This window comes from Vipera ursinii (assembly GCF_947247035.1).
Source record: "Vipera ursinii genome assembly, chromosome: 14".
Taxonomy (NCBI): Eukaryota; Metazoa; Chordata; class Lepidosauria; order Squamata; family Viperidae; genus Vipera; species Vipera ursinii.
The window spans coordinates 2,549,430-2,573,252 of record NC_139527.1 but is presented as its reverse complement, the minus strand read 5'-3'; the positions used below and the strand labels follow the sequence as shown (position 1 = coordinate 2,573,252).

At 48.8% G+C, this 23,823-nt stretch overlaps 1 protein-coding gene across 1 annotated transcript; it reads right to left on the bottom strand.

Annotated features, from left to right (window-relative positions):
- Window positions 1-1,196: 1,196 nt before the first annotated feature.
- On the bottom strand, window positions 1,197-20,004 carry GAS2L1 (growth arrest specific 2 like 1). Its single transcript, XM_083373808.1, has 6 exons — window positions 19,800-20,004; window positions 18,961-19,635; window positions 10,094-10,201; window positions 7,023-7,119; window positions 5,430-5,775; window positions 1,197-2,977 (listed from the first exon to the last, which is right to left on the bottom strand). The coding sequence occupies exons 2-6, from the start codon at window positions 19,612-19,614 to the stop codon at window positions 1,345-1,347; spliced, it is 2,838 nt and encodes a 945-aa protein (XP_083229934.1). The 5' UTR covers window positions 19,615-19,635; window positions 19,800-20,004; the 3' UTR covers window positions 1,197-1,344.
- Between the last annotated feature and the right edge of the window lie 3,819 nt (window positions 20,005-23,823).

Below are 23,823 nucleotides of genomic sequence, written 5' to 3'. Positions count from 1 at the left end.
TAGTTGGAAGGCTCGATCCGTGCCAAGGACGGAACTTGCCACGGCCGACTTAACGCGGCCGACTCACTACAGGACAATTTTAACAATTCTATTTAATTATTTTAAAATAAATAAATTTAAAAAAATATTTTAATTTGTGCGCCATTCGCATTTCATTCTGTCCCTCCTTTTTTTTTTGCCTCCTTTCTTTCATGATTCTGCTCCACCCTTTCTTTGATATTAGTGTAACTCTTGTCCCGTAGCAAGTTGCCCGGCAGTCAAATTGTCGTAGACCCAACAACGCTGCCTCCCTGGCTGGAGGGCCAGAAATAGGGGTAGGTGCGTGGGGGTGGAGAGAGGGAAGAGCCCCCCCCCAAAAAATCAATAGGGCAACTGCCATTGCACAATCAAAGTCACCCTCCTTTCCGCTTTTTAAAACCCTGTTCCCGAAAATGGTGGCACAGCCAGACCACAAGGAAGAAGCTCTGATGAGGTTAAGTCTTGGGGGTCAGCTTTCATGCTGGACTTTCTCTCCCGAGGGGTCCGAAAGAACCCCGGGCTTTGCTGAAATGGGAGAAGCCGACAGATGTGCTAACAAATAAGTCCTCGGCTTACGATCATTTTTCAGCAAGGGTTACGGCGGCACTGAAAATCGTGACTCGCAACGGATCCTCGCACTTATGAACGTCATGTGATCCAAATTCAGATGTTTGTCCGCCAGTATATTTACTGTGGTTGCAGCCTCTGGGGTGGCGGGGGAAAGGGGGTTTCAAGTGATTGCTGTTTGTGACCCTTTCAGGGGGATTCTAACGGGGGGGAGGGATGAACTTGCTTAATGACGGTGGCAAAACCGGTGGTAAAATTGGTGACGATTCACTTAAGAGTGATAGAGGTTCTGGTCGTAAATCGAGGACTCCTTGTACTGAGCTTAGACGGCTACAAAAATACCAAGATGGCAGAAGCTGGACAGTGACAGACCAAGGGAGTGAATATTAGCCCTGACGCTCCCTCTAGTATCCAGTGTTAAAGGACTTCCCTGTACAAATGCTTCACACATGTACGCACCCCAAACAACACACATGCAGCCCAAGCCTCCCGGCACTAACCTCTGCCAACTCCCAGCCTCGCACTCCAAAATTAAAATATAGAAGGACGGACCCTTGCAATCTCAGGCTTTCTCCACCCCCCACCCCCACCCCGCCCCTGGTCCCTCTCTCCTCCCGTCACCCCAAAAACACAACTCTCTTCCGGACAGCAGCATATGACAAAGTCACACTGGGAAGAGGTCCAAGGAAGCAGCGGGAGAAAGAGAGGGCTGGGCCACAGAAGCGGGTGCAGGGGTTAGGAGGGCTGGGCGGGGCTGCCCTAGGCCCAAGCCCCCTCATCAGCCACAGCAGACTCCACCGAGCCCCCGGGACACTCCCCGGAGGAGGAAGAGGAAGAGGAGAAGAGGTGGTGGAAGGCCGCCCAGCCCCGGCGCTCCGACAGGCCTCTGACTGGGCTGTCCCTGGAAGAGGCGCTTCCTGTTGGAGCCTTGGGTCCTCCGGACGCCTTGTAGCTGAGGGGAGTGGGGATTTTGGAAGGGGTCTTGTCCGGTTGGGAGTCGGCACGAGGCTTAATTTGCGGGCACAGCTTCATCGGGGAGCTGGAAGGCACGCGGTCGGGCTTCCTCAGGGACGACTGGGTAGAGAGGATGACTTCTTCCAGGATAGGGGCCGCGGGGGATGTGCCATCCTGGAGGGAGGGTCTCAGCTCTGTGTGGGAAGGAGCCAGCTCCCCAGGCACCCAGGGGCTATCGGCCAGAGACTCGGTCAGCTCCAGACCCTCCTGGACCTCCTGGACGTCGTTGAGACCCAGGTAGCAGTTGCTTTCGTCGGAGGAGCTGGAAAGGACGGGTTTCCTCCAGCGGCTCCTTCGCTCGCGGGACCCGGACGAGTCCCACAGCTCGGAAGCCTCAGGCGAGCCGTTCTGGAAAGCCGCCAGCTCAGACCCTCCGGTTCCCTGGTGGGCTGCCTTCCGCTTGGACTCCTCTGCTTGGAGACCGTATTTGCTGAAGACGTTGAGGGAGGAAGAGGAGGAGCTGGAGGAGCAGTAGGCGGAGTCGGCGGTCCCTTGGTCCGGATTGGTGGGCAAGAGCCGGGCACCGTCGCAGGCCTGGCTGCCCGGATCCAGCTCTTCATCCATCTCCAAGCCCATCATCTGAGAGTTGGCCAGGAACTCCTCCTCCAGGCGCCGGTAGAGCTGCTGCTCCTGGCTCGGGTCGAGGCGCAACGGGGTGCGGAAAGCCTGCGCCAGGGCCTCCAGCTCCTGTCCCAAAGCGTCCTCATTGGGCTGTCTGGAGGGCCCACTCTCCCCCGCCTGGGGCTGCCTCACCGTCCCCCGCTGTCCGGACAAGCAGGGCTGTCGCTGTCTTCCCGGGGCTGGTGGAGGGATTCGGACGGAGGGATTGGCCATTTTTGTGGCGGGCAGGGAACCCCTGCGCTTGGTGGGGGCAGGGCTTCGGGAACCCAGCGGGGTCAGATGACCCCTTGCCGGACTCTTGGTCCTGGGGGTGGCTCTTCCAGAGCCCCCGGGGTTCTCCTTGGGCTCGTCTGCCCGTGTCCAGGAGTGCTGTCCGTCCTTCGCTCGGCTGATCAGCAACACGGGCTCTCCTGCAGGCCTTCCCTGGCTGCGAGCCCGGGGACGAGGGCTCTGCGGGCCAGGCTTGCTCAGCCGGCTTGTCGCGTGGGGACGGCCTCGCTCTTCGGACTCAATCCTCCTGGGCACCGCCGAGGGTTTGGACAAGCTGAGACGGTCTCGGGACTGGCTCCGGCTGGCTGGCTGCCGTTTGGGACTGGCATGGAGCTGGGAGGCTGGCCCCTCGGAGATGCGCCTCCCAGCCTCCTTCCGGAGGGCCAGGCTGGCCTCCTCGTGCCGCTTCCTTCCCAAGCTGGCACTGTGCCTAGAGGAGGAGGAGGAGGAGTCGCTGTCTCCGGAAAGACGCCGAGCTCTCGGGGTCCTGCAAGAAAGAATGGCAGCCTTTAAGACACATCACGTTTTACTCTCTGCACTTAAGTTTCCTTCCTTCCTTCCTTCCTTCCTTCCTTCCTTCCTTCCTTCCTTCCTTCCTTCCTTCTTTTCTTCCTTCCTCCCACCCTCCCTCCAAGAATCCTAGAATCCTAGGGACCTTGGAGGTCATCTAGTCCAACCCCCTGTTCAAGCAGGAAACCCTATAGCAGTCTGGACAAATGGCTGTCCAGTCTCTTCTTGAGAACCTCCCGTGATGGAGCAGCCACACTTAGAACACATAATCATAGGGCCAAAAGGCACCTTAGAGGTCATCCAGTCCAACCCCCTGCTCCTGCAGGAGACCCTACAGCATTCCAGACAATGGCTGTCTAGTCTCCCCTTGAGAACCTCTTGTGTGATGGAGCACCCACAACTTCTGGAGGCAAGACGTTCCACTGGTGAATTGTCCTCCCTGTCAGGAGATTCCTTAGTTCTAGGTGGCTTCTCTCCTTGATGAGTTTCCATCCGTTGCTTCTTGTCTCTCCTGCCCTGAGGTAAGAAGCCTGGCAAAGTCGCTCATCTCTTCTAAGTCTAAGGAAGGTGCCAAATTTAACACTTTGGATGTGCAAGTCTAGCAAGCGGAGATTCTGCTGAAACGGGGCAATTGCCAAATTTTGCAGGAAAACCAGGCCCTTTGGTAGACACGGTGGGAAGACAGCCACAATCTACCGCAGCAAAATAGAAACAAAAAAACCAGGAAGAATCTGGAAGCTTCTTTGTCGACAAACCAGGGAGAAGCTTCTGCCTTTTTTCCCCTCACGTGGCTGTCTGAAAAGGGGCTCCTATTCTCCCGTTTCTCTTTCAAACTCCTGTTTTAAACCCTCCCTTTCCACTTAAAAGTCCATTATGGAGCAATTAGTGGAAGAGATAACCAAAGAGCCTTCTGTTTACTCATAGCTCTGGCTGAGAAAGCAGTCTGGGGAAAGATTGTCATCACGTCAGACGGGCTCTCTGCCTTATCCTGCTTCTGTGGTTTGAGTGAGTCACCCTTGGCTGCTTTGCTTTTTTCCCCAACACCTGGCTGGGGGTGGCTACAACTTCTCTTCTGCTACCTGTCTAAGCCTGGGGTCCCCAAACTCCGCAGGACTTGTGTCTATGGAGATTCTCAGTCATCCAGTTCATAGCGGTCTCAAAAGTGTTTCCCCCCCAAAAAAAGCAGATGGACTGTTTTTCCTTGAGGAAGAAGAAGGAAGAGAAGGAGAAGGAGAAGTAGGAGGAGGAGGAGGAGGAGGGGGGAGGAGGAGGAGGAGGAGGAGGAGGAGGAGAAGGAAGAGAAGAAGAAGAAGAAGAAGAAGAAGAAGAAGAAGAAGAAGAAGAAGAAGAAGAGGAGGAGGAGGAGGAGGAGGGGGGAGGAGGAGGAGGAGGAGAAGGAGGAGGAGAAGGAAGAGAAGAAGAAGAAGAAGAAGAGGAGGAGGAGGAGGAGGAGGAGGAGGAGGGGGGAGGAGGAGGAGGAGGAGAAGGAGGAGGAGAAGGAAGAGAAGAGAAGAAGAAGAAGAAGAAGAGGAGGAGGAGGAGGAGGAGGAGGAGGGGGGGGGGAGGAGGAGGAGGAGGAGAAGGAGGAGGAGAAGGAAGAGAAGAAGAAGAAGAGGAGGAGGAGGAGGAGAAGGAGGAGGAGGAGGAGGAGAAGAAGAAGAAGAAAATGTTTCACTTCTCATCCAAGTTCAACCGATGAAGCTTCTTGTATGAAAAGCGAAAAGTCTTCGCCTATTTCCCTCCCTGTCCAGTTGAATGCTGAGAAACCCATTGCAACAATAATCGCTTCCCCCGCCCCCTTTGCAAAGCAGGTCCCAAATTTATAAGTTTGTGTATCTGTTTGCAACCCAACTCATCTATCATACATTTCCTGTGTGGAAAGAAAAACTAATTAACAGGTTAAACAACAGTGAAGTTCAAGTTCAGAGCACTCAGTTATTGTAATTTACTTGTCGAAAGCCTGCACGGATTCTTATTTACTATGAGTCACCCCGATCGTGATCTCTGAGCCCGGGATCAAATACTCTCGTTTAATTCTTAATCATGAATTCTTTTCTTTAGGTTTTTAATGGGGGATTTTTCCGGCTGTTGCATTTCATTTCCAAAGCTCACAAGTCTCGGGATAAAGGTCTGTGGAGATTCTCCGTCATCCGGCTCATGGCTGTCCCAAAGGTGCTTTTTTTCACCAGGCAACTGGACGTTCCTTCTTTTTCCTTTGAGGACGTTTCGCTTCTCATCCAAGAACTGAAGAAGCTTCTTGGATGCAAAGCGAAACGTCTTCAAAGCCAAAAAAAAAAAAAAAAAAGACAGCCCAGCTGCCTCGTGAAAAAGCCTCTTTGGGACGTCTCAGGATAAAGTTCTTGTCTTCAGACTTACGACCAGAACTGCAACCTGACGTTCAAGAAGCAGCCCCTTTCAGCACGACTTACCTGACGGAGAGATGGGACTCTTCCGCGTCCTGGTGGGCTTGGGATGTGCACCCCCGTAGAGGGCTGGCACCCGTCTGTCCTGCCCCGCTAAATTTTCCACTTGGAGGAACCAGCGACCCCTGCCTTGGTGGGGTAGCCGTCCCAGATCTCTTGGGGGGAGGACGGTTTCCTTTGAGCTGAGTCGGGTCCCCTCCAACCAAGAGCCGTTTCTCCCCCTCCGAGGCTTTGTGCAGACCCACCACTTCAGCCCGACGCTGAGTGGTGGGGCTGTTTGCCTGGGGACTGGCTAGGCCGCTGGTCTTCTGGGGGGAGAAGCCGAGCCCCCGACCCTGGGTCAGACGGTGAGCTGCAAAAAAAAGGGAGAAAGAATAACCAAATCAGTCAGCCGTGCCACGCTCAATCTTGAGATTGATTGGCTTTTGGGCCTAAGGTGGGACTAGAACTCACAGTCTCCCGCTTTCTAGCCTGGTGCCTTCACCACGAGGCCAAACTGGCTCTCTTGCGACTTTTCGTTTAGGGAGGAAAGCTGCAGTGTCAAGAGAGGAACTGCAAGCCTTGCGGGACATTTTTAAAAAGTAAGGGAAAAAAAGAATAAATCAATCAAGAAATGTCTGGTGGCTAGCAGCCACCAGGGGGCGCCATTGCAATGCTGCCTCGAACCAACATCCTGCCTTGAGCCTTCAAGTTGGAAAAGACCTTTTAATTATGTCATTTTGGGGACGAATATTGTTTCCTGTTGCCTTCTTCTCACAGGAAGCGTCCGGTTAACCCCTCGGGGATACACGAGAGCATGAACTGGGCTCTTTCCAAAAACGCTGGATGCTCCTAAAAATTCAGCATGTGTCCAAAGCACCGCCATGCTTTGCAGGCGGAAGGAAATTTTAAAAACAACTTTCTCTTTTGCTGCTGACGTTGAGACCCCCCCTCTCTATTTGTTTGAGGTAGCATCAGGCACACACGCACAGAGAGAGAGAGAGAGACAAACAGACAGTCAGACATGCATAGGGTAGCATTTGAACTCAGGGCCCGGCCTGATGTGCTTCACAGGCAGCAGCTACCAGCCATGGAAGCTATTGGCCAAGGATGCCTAAACCTTGGGATCCTGGGATCACATTTTATTATTATTATTATTTTATTAATTTAATTTGTATACCGCCCTTCTCCCGAAGGACTCAGGGCGGTGAACAGGGCAATACATAATAAAAAACAAGATACAAAAATTAAAAAGTAATTAAACAGCAATGCCCGTAATAAATTAATACAGATTAAAAAGTTAAGATCAGTTTATAAAACCCAACCTCATCCCATCAGGCCAGGTCAGCTTTTGCCATCTTCTGGCGAGCAAAGTCAGGGGGGAAACCAGATTCATTTAACAAACGTGTTACTACAAGAAAAGGGGCAAGATTCACTGTCCTGCCCACCGTAGCGACAGAAATTTGGGGGCTTCATTGTGGCCATATTTTGAGGACTCACCTGTCTGGGCATAAGCAATAAATTATCTTAACTGGGACTTATTGTATGGCCCTGATTCTTCACGCGTGACGCTTGCATGCCTTCCCTGACACCAAGCCCCTCCTCCCCCCAGGTACTTACAGACAGACGTGCACCGGCAGGGGTCATGCTTATCCAGGTAATGCTCCAGCGTGTCCCAGCCCCCGCCTACACGGACCATCACGTGACTGCGGAGAACCTAGGAAGAAATTGAAATAACATCTCACAGTTGTGCCATTTCGGCGTGGCTCGAGGACCAGAACTGGACCAGGCTGGTGGGGTCATCTTCTGAAGGCAAATAACGCTTCTGCATTTTTGGCTTTACCAGGCAGGCTGTTCTCAACTTACAACCACTTGTTTAGTGACGGCTCAAAGTTACAATGATACTGAAAAGAATGACTTATGACCCTTTTTTCACACATAGGGATGTTGCAGCATCTCCGTTGCCAGGTGATCAAAATAAGGACACTGGTGGCCACTGGCGTGTACTTATGACGGTTGCAATGTCCGTGGGGTCAGACGATCCCCTTTTGCGACCTTCACTTCACGACCGTGTCCCCGGCTTAATAACTGCGGTGATTCCCTTAACAGCTGTGGCTAGGAAAGTCGTAAGATGGAGCAAAACTGACTTATCCGCTGCCTTGCTTAACAACGGAAACTTTGGGCTCAGTCGTGGCCGTAAGTGAGAACCGTCTGTACATTCTGAGACTATTCGTGGAACATTTTCTCAAAGGCCGCTTGTCGTCTTTGGAAATCCTTGCCCAGGGGGAAAAAAAAAGGCTTCGTTGAAATACCCAGAATTTAAAGGCTGCAATTTCAAAGCTTTTCTTGAAGCAGACAATAGCCGTCTCAAATCTCCCAATTTCAGAGATGGTCCTCACTTTGCTGGCACACGCTATCAAACAGCAGCATCTGGTTGTGTAAACTTATCCTAAAAAGCCAGCTCTGTCATTAAGCACCATACAACAGGACAAGAATCCTGCCTGGAATAACATGAAAGGGCAGGAGATTATCTTCGCTTATGACTTTTATTTTTATCCTAGCTGTGTTCTCGCGCAGGCCTCCAAAATCTTTCGGGGATTGTTTTGCAGCCATCCTTACTGAAAACTGCAAAAAAAAAAAAAAAAGGAACCACGTCGTAATGAAGGAGAATTGGGGGGAAATGTCTTCCTTCCATCCACCGTGCAGATTTCACTTTGATCTTACAGGCTTAGAAAATGTAATCTGAAAGGCTGGGTAAGCAGAGAGAGAGAGGGGGGACGGGGGATAAAACAGGCCATTGAGGCCATTACCCATCCTTTTGGATCTTGCACACCCTGCTTTCAGAGTGGCGATTAAGCCCAACGTCCCAGCAACATCCCAACACCAAGATTTCAGGGCAGAACGTTGATAGACTTTATCAGATATAGAAAGCCTGACCGTAGTTCAAGCAGCCTTGCAGAAACGGGGACTTTTTAAATGAAAAAAAATGTGCACGCCGGGCAAAATGCAATTGGGGTCAGTCAAACAGCTTCCATGTCTATGTTCCTTGTGCATATTTTCTGGAACGTTAGCTGAGCATCCATGCCTTCCAGAATGTCGTAAGGGCTTCATCAGATTGGATGCCTACGGGTTCTGCGGTCAAATTATTCTCCGTTGGGCGCACAATCTCTCTAGGTAAAGCCGGAAATTGCCAGCAATAAAAAAACAAGGGGGCTGTGGGTCATCTGAATTGGTATAAGCCAACTTTCAAAGGAAACATTTGTAGCTGAGGGTTGAACTCTGGGGGTCCTTGGTGCTCTCTGAGCTTGGTTGTTTTCTTACGGATGTTTCGTTAACCTACTAGGTAACCTCCGTGCTTTTTTTGTAAAAGGAAAAGGTGCCGGAACTCACACATGTCACACATGCCTTGCTTACTGCTAAGCTTGTAAGCCGCCCTGAGTCTTCGGAGAAGGGCGGGATATAAATGGAATTAAAATAAATAAATAAATAAATAAATAAATAAATAAATAATACCCTACAAGGTTCCATCCAAAAAAGGTGCCGGAACTCCGTTCTGAGCGTTCTATGAGAAAAAAAAGCCCTGGGTAACCTCATCAATGCTAGAAGGAACTGGAGGAGGAGGAGGAGGAGGAGGAGGAGGAGGAGGAGAGAAAATGGACTGGAGGGTCCTTGATGTTCTCTGAGCTTGGTGGTTTTCTTGCAGACGTTTCATTACCCTGCTAGGTAACATCTGACTGCAAATGCACCGGTTTAGGTTGTGGAAAAAGAGAGCTGTAGGAGGGTGCAGGGAATGTACGTGTGTGTATACTATCAAAACTGTCGCTGGAACCATGCAATAGATATCAGGGTGGGGGTGGGATGAAGCCCCCCCCTCCATCCCTTTTGGCCTCTGCTGGGGTGCAGAGGCAGAAAGCAGCAAAGGACTTTTGCACAGAGAAGGGTGAGACCTGAGGATCAGGGGACGAATGAGGCAGAGCTTTTGAAGCCTCTCCAGGGACCCGGCTCTTTAGCCCTGGCCTGATTCCTCCCCCTTGCGCTGGGTCAGCCCCGGTTCCCTTCCCTGCCTCCCCCACCCGTCCCCGGCTTATATAAATCTGTGCCAGATGATCCGTGGATCTGACCTGGCTGGTGGTGCTTTCCAGACCCTCAGCTCAGCTCCTTCACCCCGCTCTGGTTTGCCCATTCCACGGCCCTGGCTGCTGTCTTTCCCCAATACTGTTATGTTATTTATTTATTTTTCTGAAGAAAAGCCTATTTCTGAAGGATTGCGCGGGGTAGTGGGGGGGGGGCAGGCAGCGTGGCATAAACGCAGAGCCGTCCCTGAAAACAGCTGGAACGAATTGCTGGGTGGCTCAAAGAGGGACATAATGAAGGAGCCTCTTGCAAAGGGGGTCATTAACCTCCTGCAGATGCTCTGCTAGCAACATCTGTTTCCTGCTGTTCTTCGGGCATGTGAAAATGAGCACAGCTGCTCCCCCACCCCGGTAAAAATATAGGATGCAGCACGGGGAATATATATATTATATATATATATATATAATATTATTATATTATTATATATATATAATAAGTTGGAAGGGACCTTGGAGGTCATCTAGTCCAACCCCCTGCTCAGGCAGCAAACCTTATATATATTTCAGGCTTTCCTTCTGGCACAAAGGGAGAGAGAGAGTAGCTGCAGAAGCTCTTACCCGGACGAAGATGAGCGCGTTGGAGTCTCCGACTTTGTATTTCCCCTCCGAGACTTTGACCATGGGGAACTGGGACGGGCAGGTACAGTGGCCCAGGATCTCTCTTACCTGGAGGGACGGGAAACAAACCAGGTTGGAGAAATAGAGGAAAAACACAGCGGTTAAATCAGGCAGCTACAGGGACACTGCTCGACTTACAATGGTTTGTTTAGCGGCCGTTCAAAGTTACGGAAAAAAAGGGGCTAATGAGGGTTTTTCACACTTACGACCGTTGCAGCCTCCCCATGGTCTCGTGATCAGTGTTCAGACGCTTGGCAACTGATTCGTATTTATGACGGTGGCAGCATCCCGGGGGGGTTGGTCACGTGATCCCCTTTTGCGACCTTCCGACAAGCAAAGTCAGGGGGGAAGCTGGGTTCGCTTAATGACCGTGTGACGTAACAACTGCGGCGATTCACTTAACAGTTGTGGCAATGAAAGGTCGCAGAATGGGGCAAAAGCCACTGAACAACTGTCTCACTTAGCAACAAAAATAGGGGACTCAGTTGTCGTCGTAAGTCAAGGACTGCCTGTACAAGATTTTCCATGGGTGTCATCTTTTTTTTTAAAAAAAATAAAAAATTAACAGAATAAAAACAATACCAATTTTGAAAAGCCCAAAAGGTGATAATAAGCAAGCAAAAAAAGGAGACAGAGAAAAAAAAATGTAAAGGAAGAAAAAGAAAAAGCAAGGGTGGTATCAAAGTGGCTTTTAATCTCCTTCCGTCGCCATCTGAAGACATTCTTATTTGAACAAGCCGGCCTGGCCTGATGGGGGATGGTTTGGGTTTTTTATTCTCATTTTATTATATGTATTTATTGTTTTTAGCTGGGCACATGTTTAATTCTTTTTTAACTTTTGTATTTTTGTATTTTTATATATCTGCCCTGTTCACCGCCCTGAGTCCTTCGGGAGAAGGGCAGTATATAAATAAAATTATTATTATTATTAATCTGTTTTGGTTTTTTTTTGCAGCATTCATAAGTTATCCTTCCTCACTTCCTTCTTACCATTATCTGCTCTTCTAATCTCCAAACCCATAAATCACCAGTTCATTATTATTATTTATTTTCCAAGGGTGTCATCTTCGGTCTCTGCATTTATCCCTAACAAGAACGGCAGCAATAAAAGCAGGCTGAGAAACACTTGCTCACTAAACTATTTATTGCTTCCTTTAAGAGTGCTTGTTTTAAAGTTTCTTTCCACAAGGCCCTGTGGCTGCAGATCCCCAAATCTGTGGTGATCAGCCACCTCCAGGGTTGACGCAAGATTATTCTCTCCTCTTTGCCAATTCAATTATTGGGTTTTTATGAGTCTGCCTCCCTAAAAACTACCTGGAGACTTCGGGGAAAGTGAGCTCATTGTTTTTTTGAAAGCAGGCACAAGGTCCCTCCCGGTGGGAAAATGAAGAGTTTTCTCTTTTTTTTTTTTTTGTCCCTGGATGGAACAAAATTGATCAGCGGAATTTTCCAAAGTCCGTTTGGGAGGGTTCTTACTAGCAGAGGAAACGGAAAGCAAAGAAAAAGATTATTATTATTTTTTTCCTGTTCATTTGAAAGAGAGAAAGGAAAGAAAAGCAACCCGATTTTTTCCCCCCTTACATTTAGTGCACCCGAGTTGCCCAAAACAAGAGAAAAGAAAAGAAGAATCTGGCAGGGCTGATCCAATAATATTTAGTTAGGGCGGAGGGAGAATCCAAAGTCCACGTTGTCCTAAAACCCTGTTTTAAAAACCTTGGCGGCTTAAAGGCCTGTGGATTTCAGCTCCCAGAAATCCCTTGCCATTCTGGGAGATGAAGTCCGCCCGTGATGCCTGGGGAATTCTGGGAATAATTCTTCTCCATCTCCTTCTCCTCTTTTTCCTCCTCCCCTTCCTTCCTTCCTTCCTTCCTTCCTTCCTTCCTTCCTTCCTTCCTCTTTCTTTCTTTCTTTCTTTCTTTCTTTCTTTCTTTCTTTCTTTCTTTCTCTTTCTTTCTTTTCCTTCCTTCCTTCCTTCCTTCCTTTCTTTCTTTCTTCCTTTTTCTTTCTTTCTTTCTTTCTTTCTTTCTTTCTTTCTTTCTTTCCATTCCTTCCTTCCTTCCTTCCTTGCTTCCTTCCTTCCTTTCTTTTCTTTCTTTCCCTTCCTTCCTTCCTTCCTTTCTTTCTTTCTTTCTTTTCCTTCCTTCCTTCCTTTTTCTTTCTTTCTTTCTTTCTTTCTTTCTTTCTTTCTTTCTTTCTTTCTTTCTCTGATTCTTGCTGTTCTGGCACCTTCAAGCATCGTGCAGTCCCGCATCCCCAGGGGAAAAACCATTTGTCTCTGCGGAACCCCTGGGAAGAAAGCAGCTGGCCGGGCTCCATGACAAAACCTTTCTTTCCACCGAAAGAGAAAGGAAGGAGTCAGGGTGTTTCCCAGTTCCTGCTCTGTTTGCCCGATGCCCATAAAAGCGAAGCGTTGGGCAGGCAGCCGGCTCTTACGAATCAGAAAGAAATGTTTAAGGCATCCATTTCCAAACAACCCAGCCGGATGGAAAGTGGATTAATCGTTCAATTCACCCGCTGACACGCCACAAGCCGTCTCCTTCGCTCTACGAGCAGAAGAGGCCGGAAGGTCGAGAGAAGAAGGCAGAGAGAAAAGTCCTCTGATTTGTCTGGTCCCAAAGGGGCGAAAGACCCTTCTCTCCAACCCCTTCTTCGCTGCCAAGACAAAACCTCCATTAGCTGGACCCAGTCTGTCCCCAAAGAGCTTTACCCCCCCCCCCGCCCCGCCCCGAAAGGCAACTTGGACTTCCTGTCTCATCATCTTGGTTGGTTGGCTGGCTGGGGAATTCTGGGAGTTGCAGTCCACCCGTCTTAAAGTTGCCAAGTTTGAAAAGGGCGGCTCTGTTCGATTCAGACTTTTCACTGCGAGCCATCCTAACACTTGCTCAGATTCCTTCCCTGCCTCCTGTTTCACAGGCAGGGCTTTTTTTCTCATAGAACGCTCAGAACGGAGTTCCGGCACCTTTTTTTGGATGGAACCTTGTAGGGTAGGCAAGGTGGGCTGTATGACATGTGTGAGTTTCGGCACCTTTTTCTTTTACAAAAAAAGCACTGTAAAATCACAGGTAAAGGTAAAGGTTCCCCCGCACATGCGTGCTAGTCGTTTCTGACTCTAGGGGCCGGAGCTCATCTCCGTTTCAAAGCCGAAGAAGCCAACGCTTGTCCGAGGACGTCTCCGTGGTCCTGTGGCCGGCATGACTAGACGCCAAAGGCGCACGGAACGCTGTTACCTTCCCACCGTAGTGGTCCCTGTTTTTCTACTTGCATTTTTACATGCTTTCGAACTGCTAGGTTAGCAGAAGCTGGGACGAGTAACAGGCGCTCACTCTGCTACGTGGCACTCGGGATTCGACCTGCCAAACTGCCGACCTTCTGATCAATAAGCTCAGCGTCCTAACCCACTGAGCCACCACGTCCCTGTTTCATACACAGCCCTAAGATGCAAAGTAAGCCGTTACAAAAAAAAAAATCAACCGAACGGGAACGGCTTGCCTGAACTGGATAAGTCTCATTTAATGAAAAGAAGGGCTAGGGGTGACACGATAGCAGCCTTCCAATATCTCAGGGGCTGCCACAAAAAAGAGGAGGGTCAAGGTGTTCTCCAAAGGACCCGAAGGCAGGACAAGAAGCAAAAAAGGATGGAAACTCATCAAGGAGAGAGAAGCAACCTGGAACCAAGAAGAAATTTCCTGACAGTGAGAACAATCAACCAGCAGAAAGACTTGACTCCAGAAATGATGAATGGTCCAACACTGGAGGTTTTTAGGAAGAGATTGGACATCCCATTTGTCTGAAATGGTATTGGCCTCCCTGTTGAGCAGCGGGTTGGACTAGAAGACCTCCAAGGGTCCCTTCCAATTCTGTTCTTCTGTCTTCTAAGACAGACCCCATGACAGCATCTGGCTCTAAATAATGAGCCTGAAGCATCTTCCTAGGGATAAACATGATTTTTTTTCCCGGTGCCATCGCCGTAATAAAAGAAGAAAATTAAAAAGATCCTTTGAAAGGAATTTAAATCCAGCGGGCTTAGGAATTTGGCAGATGGCCGTCTATTTGCAGAGAAGGGTCATCTCCAAGACCAGCCGGTCCTTGGTTAGCATCGGATGGGAAGCTGGGTCCCATCCGTCCGGAGCTGAGTCCGGTCCCTTGGCACGCAACAAAAAGGTCACCCATCTGCCAGCTGCAGATTTAGCAAGGAATCAGGGCAGGGAAGGAATTGGAAATTAAAAAGGAATGTTAAGCTTAATCAGAAAAGATCCGCCTTGGCTCCTGTCCTCTCCAGACAGGCTCATGGCGAGAAGCGCTTTCCTGCCAACTGTGCCCAAGTTTGGGAGATAAGCACAGTCGGGCTTGGTTAGGACTTCAAGCTATGGTTTTCAACCTTGAGGATTTTAAGTTGAGTGGACTTCAACTCCCAGAATTCCGCAGCCCGCATGCTGATGGTGGAATTCTGGGAGTTGAAGTCCACACGTCTTAAGGCACGCTCTGGCTAGGGCAGGGGTAGGCAACCTCGGCTCTTTTATGACTGGGAGTTGAAGTCCATGAGTCATAAAAGAGCTGAGGTTGCCTACCCCTGGGCTAGGGAGTTGAAGTCCATGCTTCTTAAGCCATGCTGGCTGGGGAATTCTGGGAATTGAAGTCCACACATATAATAAAGTATGCTGGCTGGGGACCTCTGGGCATTGAAGACCAGTTGAAGTTGACCTCTGGGCATTGAAGTCCAGTCCACCATCAGTTGATCAGACAGGATTGGAGCTGGCCAGAATTCGAATGGCAGATCGCCAGAAGGTGCCAGAATTCTGGATGGGCTGGGAAGTGGAAGGCAATGGGAAATATCTTCCGTGTGGTTGCAAGAAAATGACGTGGTAAATTTATAAAATCAAAGTTGGACTGAAGAGATCTCTCTCTCTCTCTCTCTCTCTCTCTCTCTCTCTCTCTCTCTCTCACACACACACACACACACACACACACACACACACATCAGACCACTTTGTACTTTTCCTCCTTTGCACCAGACAGAGCTCTGGAAAGCATCCAGTCAAAGTTGAAGAGCCGGTTTATTTACACTCGGTTGCTTAGAAGAGAGACCCCCACCCAGAGAGATGAATGAACAGCCAGTGAAGCTGCACTGCAGCCCCAGCGGGAAGCCAACCAGCGCCAAGTCCCAACCAGCCCTCGCAGAGGGTGGGGCGGGGGGGGGGAAGGATTTTTCAGACCAGCTGAGGTGGAAAAAGTCCTCCGGATCTGGAGAGCAGCTTTCTAAAGGTTTCTGCCTGGTTCCAGCATTCCTTCTTTCAAATAAAAGCAGCTTTCTAGTCTTTGTGGATATAACAGAATAGCCGAGTTGGAAGGGACCTTGGAGGTCTTCTAGTCTGACCCTTGCTCAAGCCGGAGAGACCTCTTAGAGACCATTTCCAGACAAGAGTCAGTCCAGTCTCTTTTCGCCCAAGTTCTCCCTGCCCACCCCAAAAAGAGTAAAAACATCAAAGGCAGAGAGAGATTTTTTTGCAGCATTTCCCCCAATGAAGACCTCGTTAGGTCTTTAATGCCATTCCTAATTTTAATGCCCAGATTTGTGGCAAGGAAATATCCTATCTGAACTCAGAAAACAGAAATCCATATTGTATTGTATTGTATTGTATTGTATTGTATTGTATTGTATTGTATTGTATTGTATTGTATTGTATTGAATTGAATTGATTTTTTTTCTTTCTCTTCCTTCATTTCTTTCCTCCCTCTCTTTCTTCTTTCTTTCTCTCCTCCCTCCCTCTCTTCTCTTCCTTCATCCTTGTTCCTCTTTTTTTCCCTCTCTCTCTTTTTCTCTCTCTCTTTCTTTTTCTTTCCCTCCCCTCTTTTTCTTATCTTCCTTTCTCATCCTCTCCATCACAGAAGGAGACTCTCCTTGGGCTTGGTTGAGAGGCAAGCAAACTCTATCTACCCAAGAAAGTGTCAACTTTTACAGGCCCTGCTCCGCCGGTCAAGATTATATTACAATGAAATAAAGATGCCTGCGTATGCTAACTACTTGTCTTCAGTCCAGCCAAAGGCTGCCCCATCGATTTTGCCACCAGAACTGTCTATGAATATTCTTAAGAGGATTCCCTTTACATGAAAATAACCCCCATTTCCGTCTTTGAATGTGCGTCTGCTTTGCACAATGGGTGTGTCGTACCTTGGGGCGAGTTTGCGTTGGCAAAACCCATAAAAGGCCTGAGAACACCACACCTAAAAATAAAAAGAGCAATTTATCCAGGACGGGCCAGGAAAGAGAGACATCAGCTGACGCGGCCGCCTTCTATAAAACTTCAATTAGCCGTGAGGCTCGCTCAGTTAGGAAGAAGTGACTTCATCAAGGTTGTGTCCTGTTATTACAACGTGTTCCCCTCCAGGTACAGCAGATGAGGTGGTTGAAAAAAGAGCATTGTGGGCCATTCAAGAGCCACAGTATGTCAGAGGTCGAAGATAAATCTCAACTCTGACACCCTTGTCGGTATTTCTTCACAGACAAAATTACCGTACTCGGGATTGTTTGTTTTCAAACCCAGTTTTTACAAGAGCGGTTGCATTCCCGCAACTTCAAGATTGTCTCGCCAAGCTAAGTTTGGATAGGCTTGTAGGGAACCCCTAAAGCTGTGTCACAGACCACCATGGCAGAGGAAACACAGGTAGTCCTTGCCTTACGGCCACGGTGTAAGTTTCCTATACGCAGCATTTTTTCCCCCTTCAGTTGGTAGTGAGAATACCCTGGTTTTTGAGGTTTGTTTCTCGTCCTATATTCGCCCTCTGGCTACGTAGGGACATTTGTCCACGTGAAGAATAACAGATGAATGTCTCTGTTATTCTCTGCTATTTCAGTCTCAAAATTATGGGCTGGATGTCTACTTGTTGACATGGGCGGAGGAGAAGATGGAAAAGTGACGTCTTGGGGATGAATACAGCAGCCCAACATTTTCTCCAGTGGCCAAAACGATTTGTGGCTTAAAGTAGCAGCTTTAGGGAAGCCAACCCTAAAACAAACGTAATATAACCTAAATAAATATACAGTGGGCCTTTCAGTCCAAAGCACAGGGCAATGTTCAGAAGGAACAATAAGCATTTTTCTGTGCTGCAGAAGAGAGTTGTTGGTTTTTTTTCCTCCCACCCCTAATTCCTTTCTCCAATTTTATTTTTGGGAATGGCTTTCTTCATGAGATAAAGTAAAAATATGCAAATCACAGGTGTGACAAGAAGGATGCCGAGGCAAAACGTGGATCAGGAAAAGTCTGACTTTACAATATGCTGAATTTGGCCCTCATTCATTTATTCCTGTTGCTACATCAAGTCCTTTGACAGCCCACTGGTGCTGTTTGGCTGGTTCTCCCATAAAACTTTATAACTAACAACGTATGTCTTGAGTTTGTCTAATTCTTTCTCCCTTTAAAGTCACATTTTAACTGAGCCTTTGGGGCCTAACTCTGGCACGCCGTTAGCTGCCAATCGCGGCAACGTACCTTAAAAAGACAGAATAAAAAGACGATGCCCACCAGCAAAATAAATTTGTGTAGATAGGGTTATTTATATAAATAGGGTTATTTAAAGATAGGGTTGGAGAAAGAGATGAAGGAGTCTGCAAATCTGATGAAAAGATGCAAAGACGACGCCAGAGAAAGGTGGCCAAAACAAACACACTTTGGAAAAAGGAGGCATCCAGAACAATGCAACGTTGACTGAATTAAATATTTAAAGAGGCTCAGAACCACAACTGGAAAAGCACTTCTGAGAACAATTAAAGCTCTAAACTACGTAAAAGCTAAATCTAGAATTATCCTATCTCACCATCCTATCTCCCATCACCTCCAGCAAACCGGGCTAATATTGTAGCCAACAATTTCTGATCTTCTCTGAGCGACAGGCAGTCATCCTTCTCCTTCTGCTTTCTATCAAGCTAGCCAGAGGCATCTTGATAACCTTGAAATAATACTGTAGGAGCCAGTTCGCTCCCAAATCCAAGAACAGCATCCATCAAAGAGAAAGCCAAGAGGACGTAGAGGTTGAAAAAAGGGATGTAAAACTTCAAGCAAAGAAACGGCCAAGACACATTTGGAGCATGGGGTGGCCCAGCCTGCGGGCCCAACTGAATTAGACCAGAGGATTTAGCATGTCCTACAAACATTGGGATCTATTTAATTTAAAACACGGATTACAGAATTGGATGGAGCCACTGAGAGTCCTATAATGAGTATAACTCTCGTTAAGGGCAAGGGCAGGGCAGGGATTGGAATGGCTCATGACTCTTGCTCTCCAGCTTCTCTTTGATGGCATTAACCGCTGTAATTAACACAAAGGAGTTTAGTTTAGTTCCAACAAAATGGATATCCACGCAACTTTATCAGAAAGTCCCTGACCACTCAAACCCAATACAGCACAACTAACACACACCCTAAAAAGAATTACACCGGCACACATCAAGAATATCTCAGAAACCACCAACAGTCTTCTCAACCTGGGACCATTCAGAGGTATTGGGACCAAAATCCACACGACTTCTTAGTGGGGGCTTGTAGGAGTCCATCTGGAGGACACCAGATTGAAGAGGGCAGCCATCTCTCCCCTTACCTGCGTCCATTCTCAGCTACAGACTCTTTGAAAATAGAGCAAAGGACGGGAGCCAGTTTGGATTGGAATAGCCAGGTCCAAACCCAGAAGCCAGTCTTGAAGACTTCGTGGGAATGATAGAGGAAGCTCAAAATGCCGTCTTGAAAAGTCGAAGGAAAGGGGGAAGATGCAGCTATGTTCAACAAATGAAACCAAAGGGGAATGCAAGAACTCACCAGCTCATCCAGGTTCTTGAGGTCACACAAGGTTATCCTTTGCGTTTTGTTCAAGTAAACGGGAGACTTCGGCCCCAAATCTTGGATCACTTGTTCTGTCTTCAGCTCTCCACAGATCACCTGGTGGTCCCTCATCTCCTCCTCAATCTCTTCCTCCATCTGGATGAGCATGGGAGCCAGCATCCCAAACTTGGAACCCTTCCTGGCCACCTCCAGCAGACAAAGGACGAAGTTCTTCTCATTCTTCTTCAACACCAAGTCGTTGGTTTCAAACATCACCACGTCTTGGATGCCCAGCTCCTGACGGCACCACTGGATGAAGTTGGAGATGTTGTCCCGAGCGATGAAAGAGCCGGGGACTACGTTCTTTGCTTGGAAGATCACCTCCTTCTGAGGGATTCTCATGTGAGAAGCAGCTTCTGGGTTGGACTGTTGGAATTCCAGTGCGATACGGTTGACGTTGTTGGCATGCTGGCAGAGATCGTAGCCCGTCTCCAGGGCATCCATGAAGTTCTCCACCTGGACATCAAGATCGTAAAGGGTATTCAGCCATTCCGCCAGGTCCTCCTTCATGGCGTAGAGATAGTCCTCGCTGGAACGGAACGGACGGATGCTCTTAGAAGCCGCTGACTGGATGTTGCTAGGGTCAGCCATTGTTCAGTCTCAGCGTGGTCACTGTTGGGCATGGAGGAAGGGAGATATCAGATACTATCAAGGCGGCAAAGACTCACCCCATTATTCCTTTGTTCTCTCTATTAATCCTGTCGCCGATCCAGCATAGTAACCAGCTCAGGCCTAAAATATATTTATTTATCCCATTTCTACACAGCCCAACTCACCTAAGTGACTTGGTTACTGAATCAATATCTTATGTCCCATGCAGTAAATCAGGGTTTCTCTATCATGGCAGAATAAGCCAATAAAAGAGTTGGAAGGGACCTTGGAGGTCTTCTAGTCCAACACCCTGGTCAAGCAGGAGACAATTTTTAAGATACAGAAGATACGATACTTCAGCTCCCAGAATCCCCCAGCCCGCATGCTAAAATGTGATCAATCAACTAAGCAAATAGGATGGGTTCACACAACATGCTGACCCGTATAAAACAAACCAAGGTGAACACTAACCAGGTTGGGGAAGTAAGTTGCTAAGCCTTAACCCAAGCTGTTTAAAAGTGTAGTCTGAAGGCTGCTAAACTATGTAGTTGAAGCCCATCTATTTTTTATTCACACAAGCAGATCTTCAGCTGCATGTCCACCATCTTGACTTTTTTGACCTGCCGGGACATGGGAAGCAGGCCAGCTGTGTTTTATCGAAGGAGAAGATCTTACTAACTTGGACAGTCTAGTCTAAATCAATGTTTCTCAACCTTGCCTGTTTTTAAGATGGGTGGACTTTAGCTTCCAGAATCCCCCAGCCAGCCATGGGGAGTTGGCTGGGGAATTCTGGGAGTTGAAGTCCACTCATCTTAAAGCAGTGCTCTAAAACACTGCTCTAAATTTAGAGCAGATAGAAGCTGCTACGGTGCACACCAAAGCCATTAATCTTAGATTGACTTGACGTGGCCTTTATGTCCAGACCTGCTTAGTTCCAGACATGTGAGAACAGCATTGCAGCCAGAAGTGAGAGCAACAATTACACACCTGGCCTGCACACAGAACTTTCCACACTCCTCTGTCCTTTTCCGGACAGCTTTCCATCTGTACCTCTTCTTTTTCATTTTGAATAGCACCACGAAGTATGGCCAAAGAGAAGAGAGGGCTACAGAGCTCCTCAAAAACTTTTTAAAACTTTTTTTTTTAGCAAAGTATATACAAAGAACTTTGGTTAAAACCAAACCTTCTCTCGTTTTCCTTAAAGCAGGAATTCTTCTTGCTAAAAGCACATCCCAGATGCAGGATCCGTCTACAAAGCTGGTGGTTGGGCCGGGGGCAAACAGGGGTAAGGGTCTCCATGGATGCTTGGAAATTTTTTTCCTTGGAAAGCAACCCTCCCGCGGAGGATGAGTCACCCTTGTGTATTCAGATTTGCTGAGCTGCACTTGCCATTGTGAGCTGGTTGGAAGGAGTGTGTGTGTGTGGGGGGGGTGCTTTGTGCTATTTCTCACAATTCCCTCCAGCCCAGTACTGGAAGAGAACCTGCCTAGAAATTGTGTCGTGCATAAACCTGGTTTCCTTTGAGACGAGTTTCAAAGGTTGACCACAACAGTCCCGGGTGATGCACACCAACCCTTCAAGGTAGGGCAATAAACAGATACTGCAGGATTCCAGGGACAGCCTTTATTTTTGAAGGGTAAAAAAAAGATAAAAGTTTTTTCCTGTTCCTTGTGTCCGACTCTAGGGCACGGTGCTCAGCTCCGTTTCTTGGCCAGCATTGTCTGAAGACAATTCCCGTGGTCACGTAGTCAGCATGGCTGCTATACGCCAAAGGGCAAACGTTGTTACCTTCCCACCGAAATGGTACCTATTCGTCTACTCGCATTTGCATGCTTTCTGAACTGCCAGATGGGCAGGAGCTGGAGCAAGGAACAGGAGCGCACCCCATCGTGCAGAACTCAAGTCTGGAACCCTTTGGAAAGGTTGAAAAACAGAAATGCGAAAGCTCTCTCTGCCCCGTCTTATTCTAAACAAAATCAAGAAGGGGTTATGTTGAGTTTCTTCCTCACTTGTTCTTCATTCTCGGGAACTTTTTAAGGACTGGCTCACTCTTTCCCCAAAGCCTTTGAACGTTCCTTTCTTTCAGATGCTGCTGGGGCAAAAGCCAGCATGGATTTGAGCCCTTGAGGGAACACCTTCTAGTAATCTTAATAACTCTCTCCGTATCGGTGATCTTTGACTGAGTGACTCGCTTTATTAATCTTGCAGGATGGCACGTCTCATTTATTTTATTACAGGGATCACCAGTTCCCTGCATGAATGAGGCTAAAACATACGAAGAGCGTGTGAGATGGCCTCACGAGACCGATGGTTCGTTAAGGTGCTTCCAAGTAAAAAGGCAGCATGCAGGGATGCAAGCAGATAAAGCTTTATTTAACGATAGAGTAAAGAGAAAGAGTTCCCTGGCATGGAGGCATCCATGCCTGGATTGAGCTCATGGATCACTCCCACAAGAGAGCAAGCAAGCAGACAACAAGAAGAGTGAGAGAGAGAGAGCAGCCCCTGAGCAGAGTGTTTTTATGGGGGTCCTCAGCCCCTCCCTTACCAATTAACTCTCTCCAATGGGGCTGCAGGGGCCGGGGACCCCTGACCCACCAGTGGGAGCAAAGATGCCTCTTTGCTCCCATCTGATGACCTTTTTGGGGAACTGCCATGGCTGGCACAAAAACATCTAACAGAGCGGATGCTGGAATTGGGTTTGCCTAGTCTAGGGGAAAAGAAGGATTAGGGGTGACAGGATAGCAGTCTTCCAATATTTGAGGGGCTGTCACAGAGTGGAGTGGGCTAACCTATTCTCCAAAGTGCCTGAAGGCAGGACAAGAAGCAACGGATGGAAACTAGTCAAGGGGAGAAGCAACCTGGAACTAAGGAGAAACTTCCTGACAGTTAGAACAATTAACCAGTGGAACCACCTGCCTCCAGAAGCAGTGAATGCTCCAACACTGGAAGTTTTTAAGAAGAGACTGGACAGCCATTTGTCTGAAATGGTATAAGGTTTCCTGCCTGAGCAGGGGGTTGGACTAGATGACCTCCAAGGTCCCTTCCAACTTCTGTTGTTCTGTTATTCTATCTTCCAGGATGGCACGTCTCATTTATTTTTATGACAGAGATCAGTTCCTGGCATGAATAAAATCAGGAGGGGTCAGGTGAACGCCTTTTCCGAGTAACACACTTTTACGAAAAGGCTGATGCTCACAACAAACAGCACACACACACACACACACACCTTTTAATGAAATGTGTTACTCGGAAAAAGGTGCCGCCAGACATCCGGTAGGTTGCCAGCCAACCTCTGCACAAGTCAGCAGATGTTGTGCCCAGGAATGTGCCAAGGCATCCCTGCCCAAGAAGGCGGCTTCTGTTTTGCTACTGTGGTTCAGATTTCTCTTAGTGCTGAGGGAGGGGGGGAGGGAGGTTTCAAAAGGGGGACAGTTGTGTGTTCTGTACACTTGCTACCCCCCCTTCCCCCCCTACCCATTTAGGAGGGTTGCAGCACCCTGGGAGCACGTGATCACTATTTGCAACCTTCCCAGAAGAGGCTGATGCCCCTTCCCCACAAAATGACAGCCCCGGAGCGAAGTGAAACCAGGCAGCCAGAGACAAGGAAGGAGAGGTTGCTGGAATGGAGAGTGGGGGGGGGAGGGCATTCCCACGTCCGGATCCCTCCGATTCCCACCTCTTTCTGCTCGTGTGCGATCCCGGTTATTTCAGCGCCCCCCCTCCCCTCATCTCCCCCTCCTTCCGCAGCCGATCCGCCGTCCCGTTAATGCAACCTCTGAATTACTCGAGGGAGGGGGGGAGAAAGAGGGGGAGGGGATTCCCTCCAGCTCCAGCCGGCAACTCCAGAGTCCATTCTCGTCTAGGTAGGGGGTGGGATACACTTCAGGAAAGCGGGATGGGGGGGGCAGGCGGAGAGGGATGGACAGACGGACAGACAGGGGAGCCCCCGCCGCGGCTCAGACCCCCAATCTCCGGAACCTCGCCAACCTTGTAGCGAGAGGGGGGACGGCCCAGGGCTGGGACGCAGGGGGCATTTGGAGGAGAGACCCTGGGGCTCTTCCGTCAGGAAAGCCGGACTCCAATACCCATGCTTCCCCGGCTTTCCTGCCGGAAGACCAAGGGTCTCTCCTCCCGGGACTCCATTGCCCATGCTTCCCCGGCTTTCCTGCCAGAAGAGCGCCAAGGGTCTCTCCTCCCCGGGACTCCAGT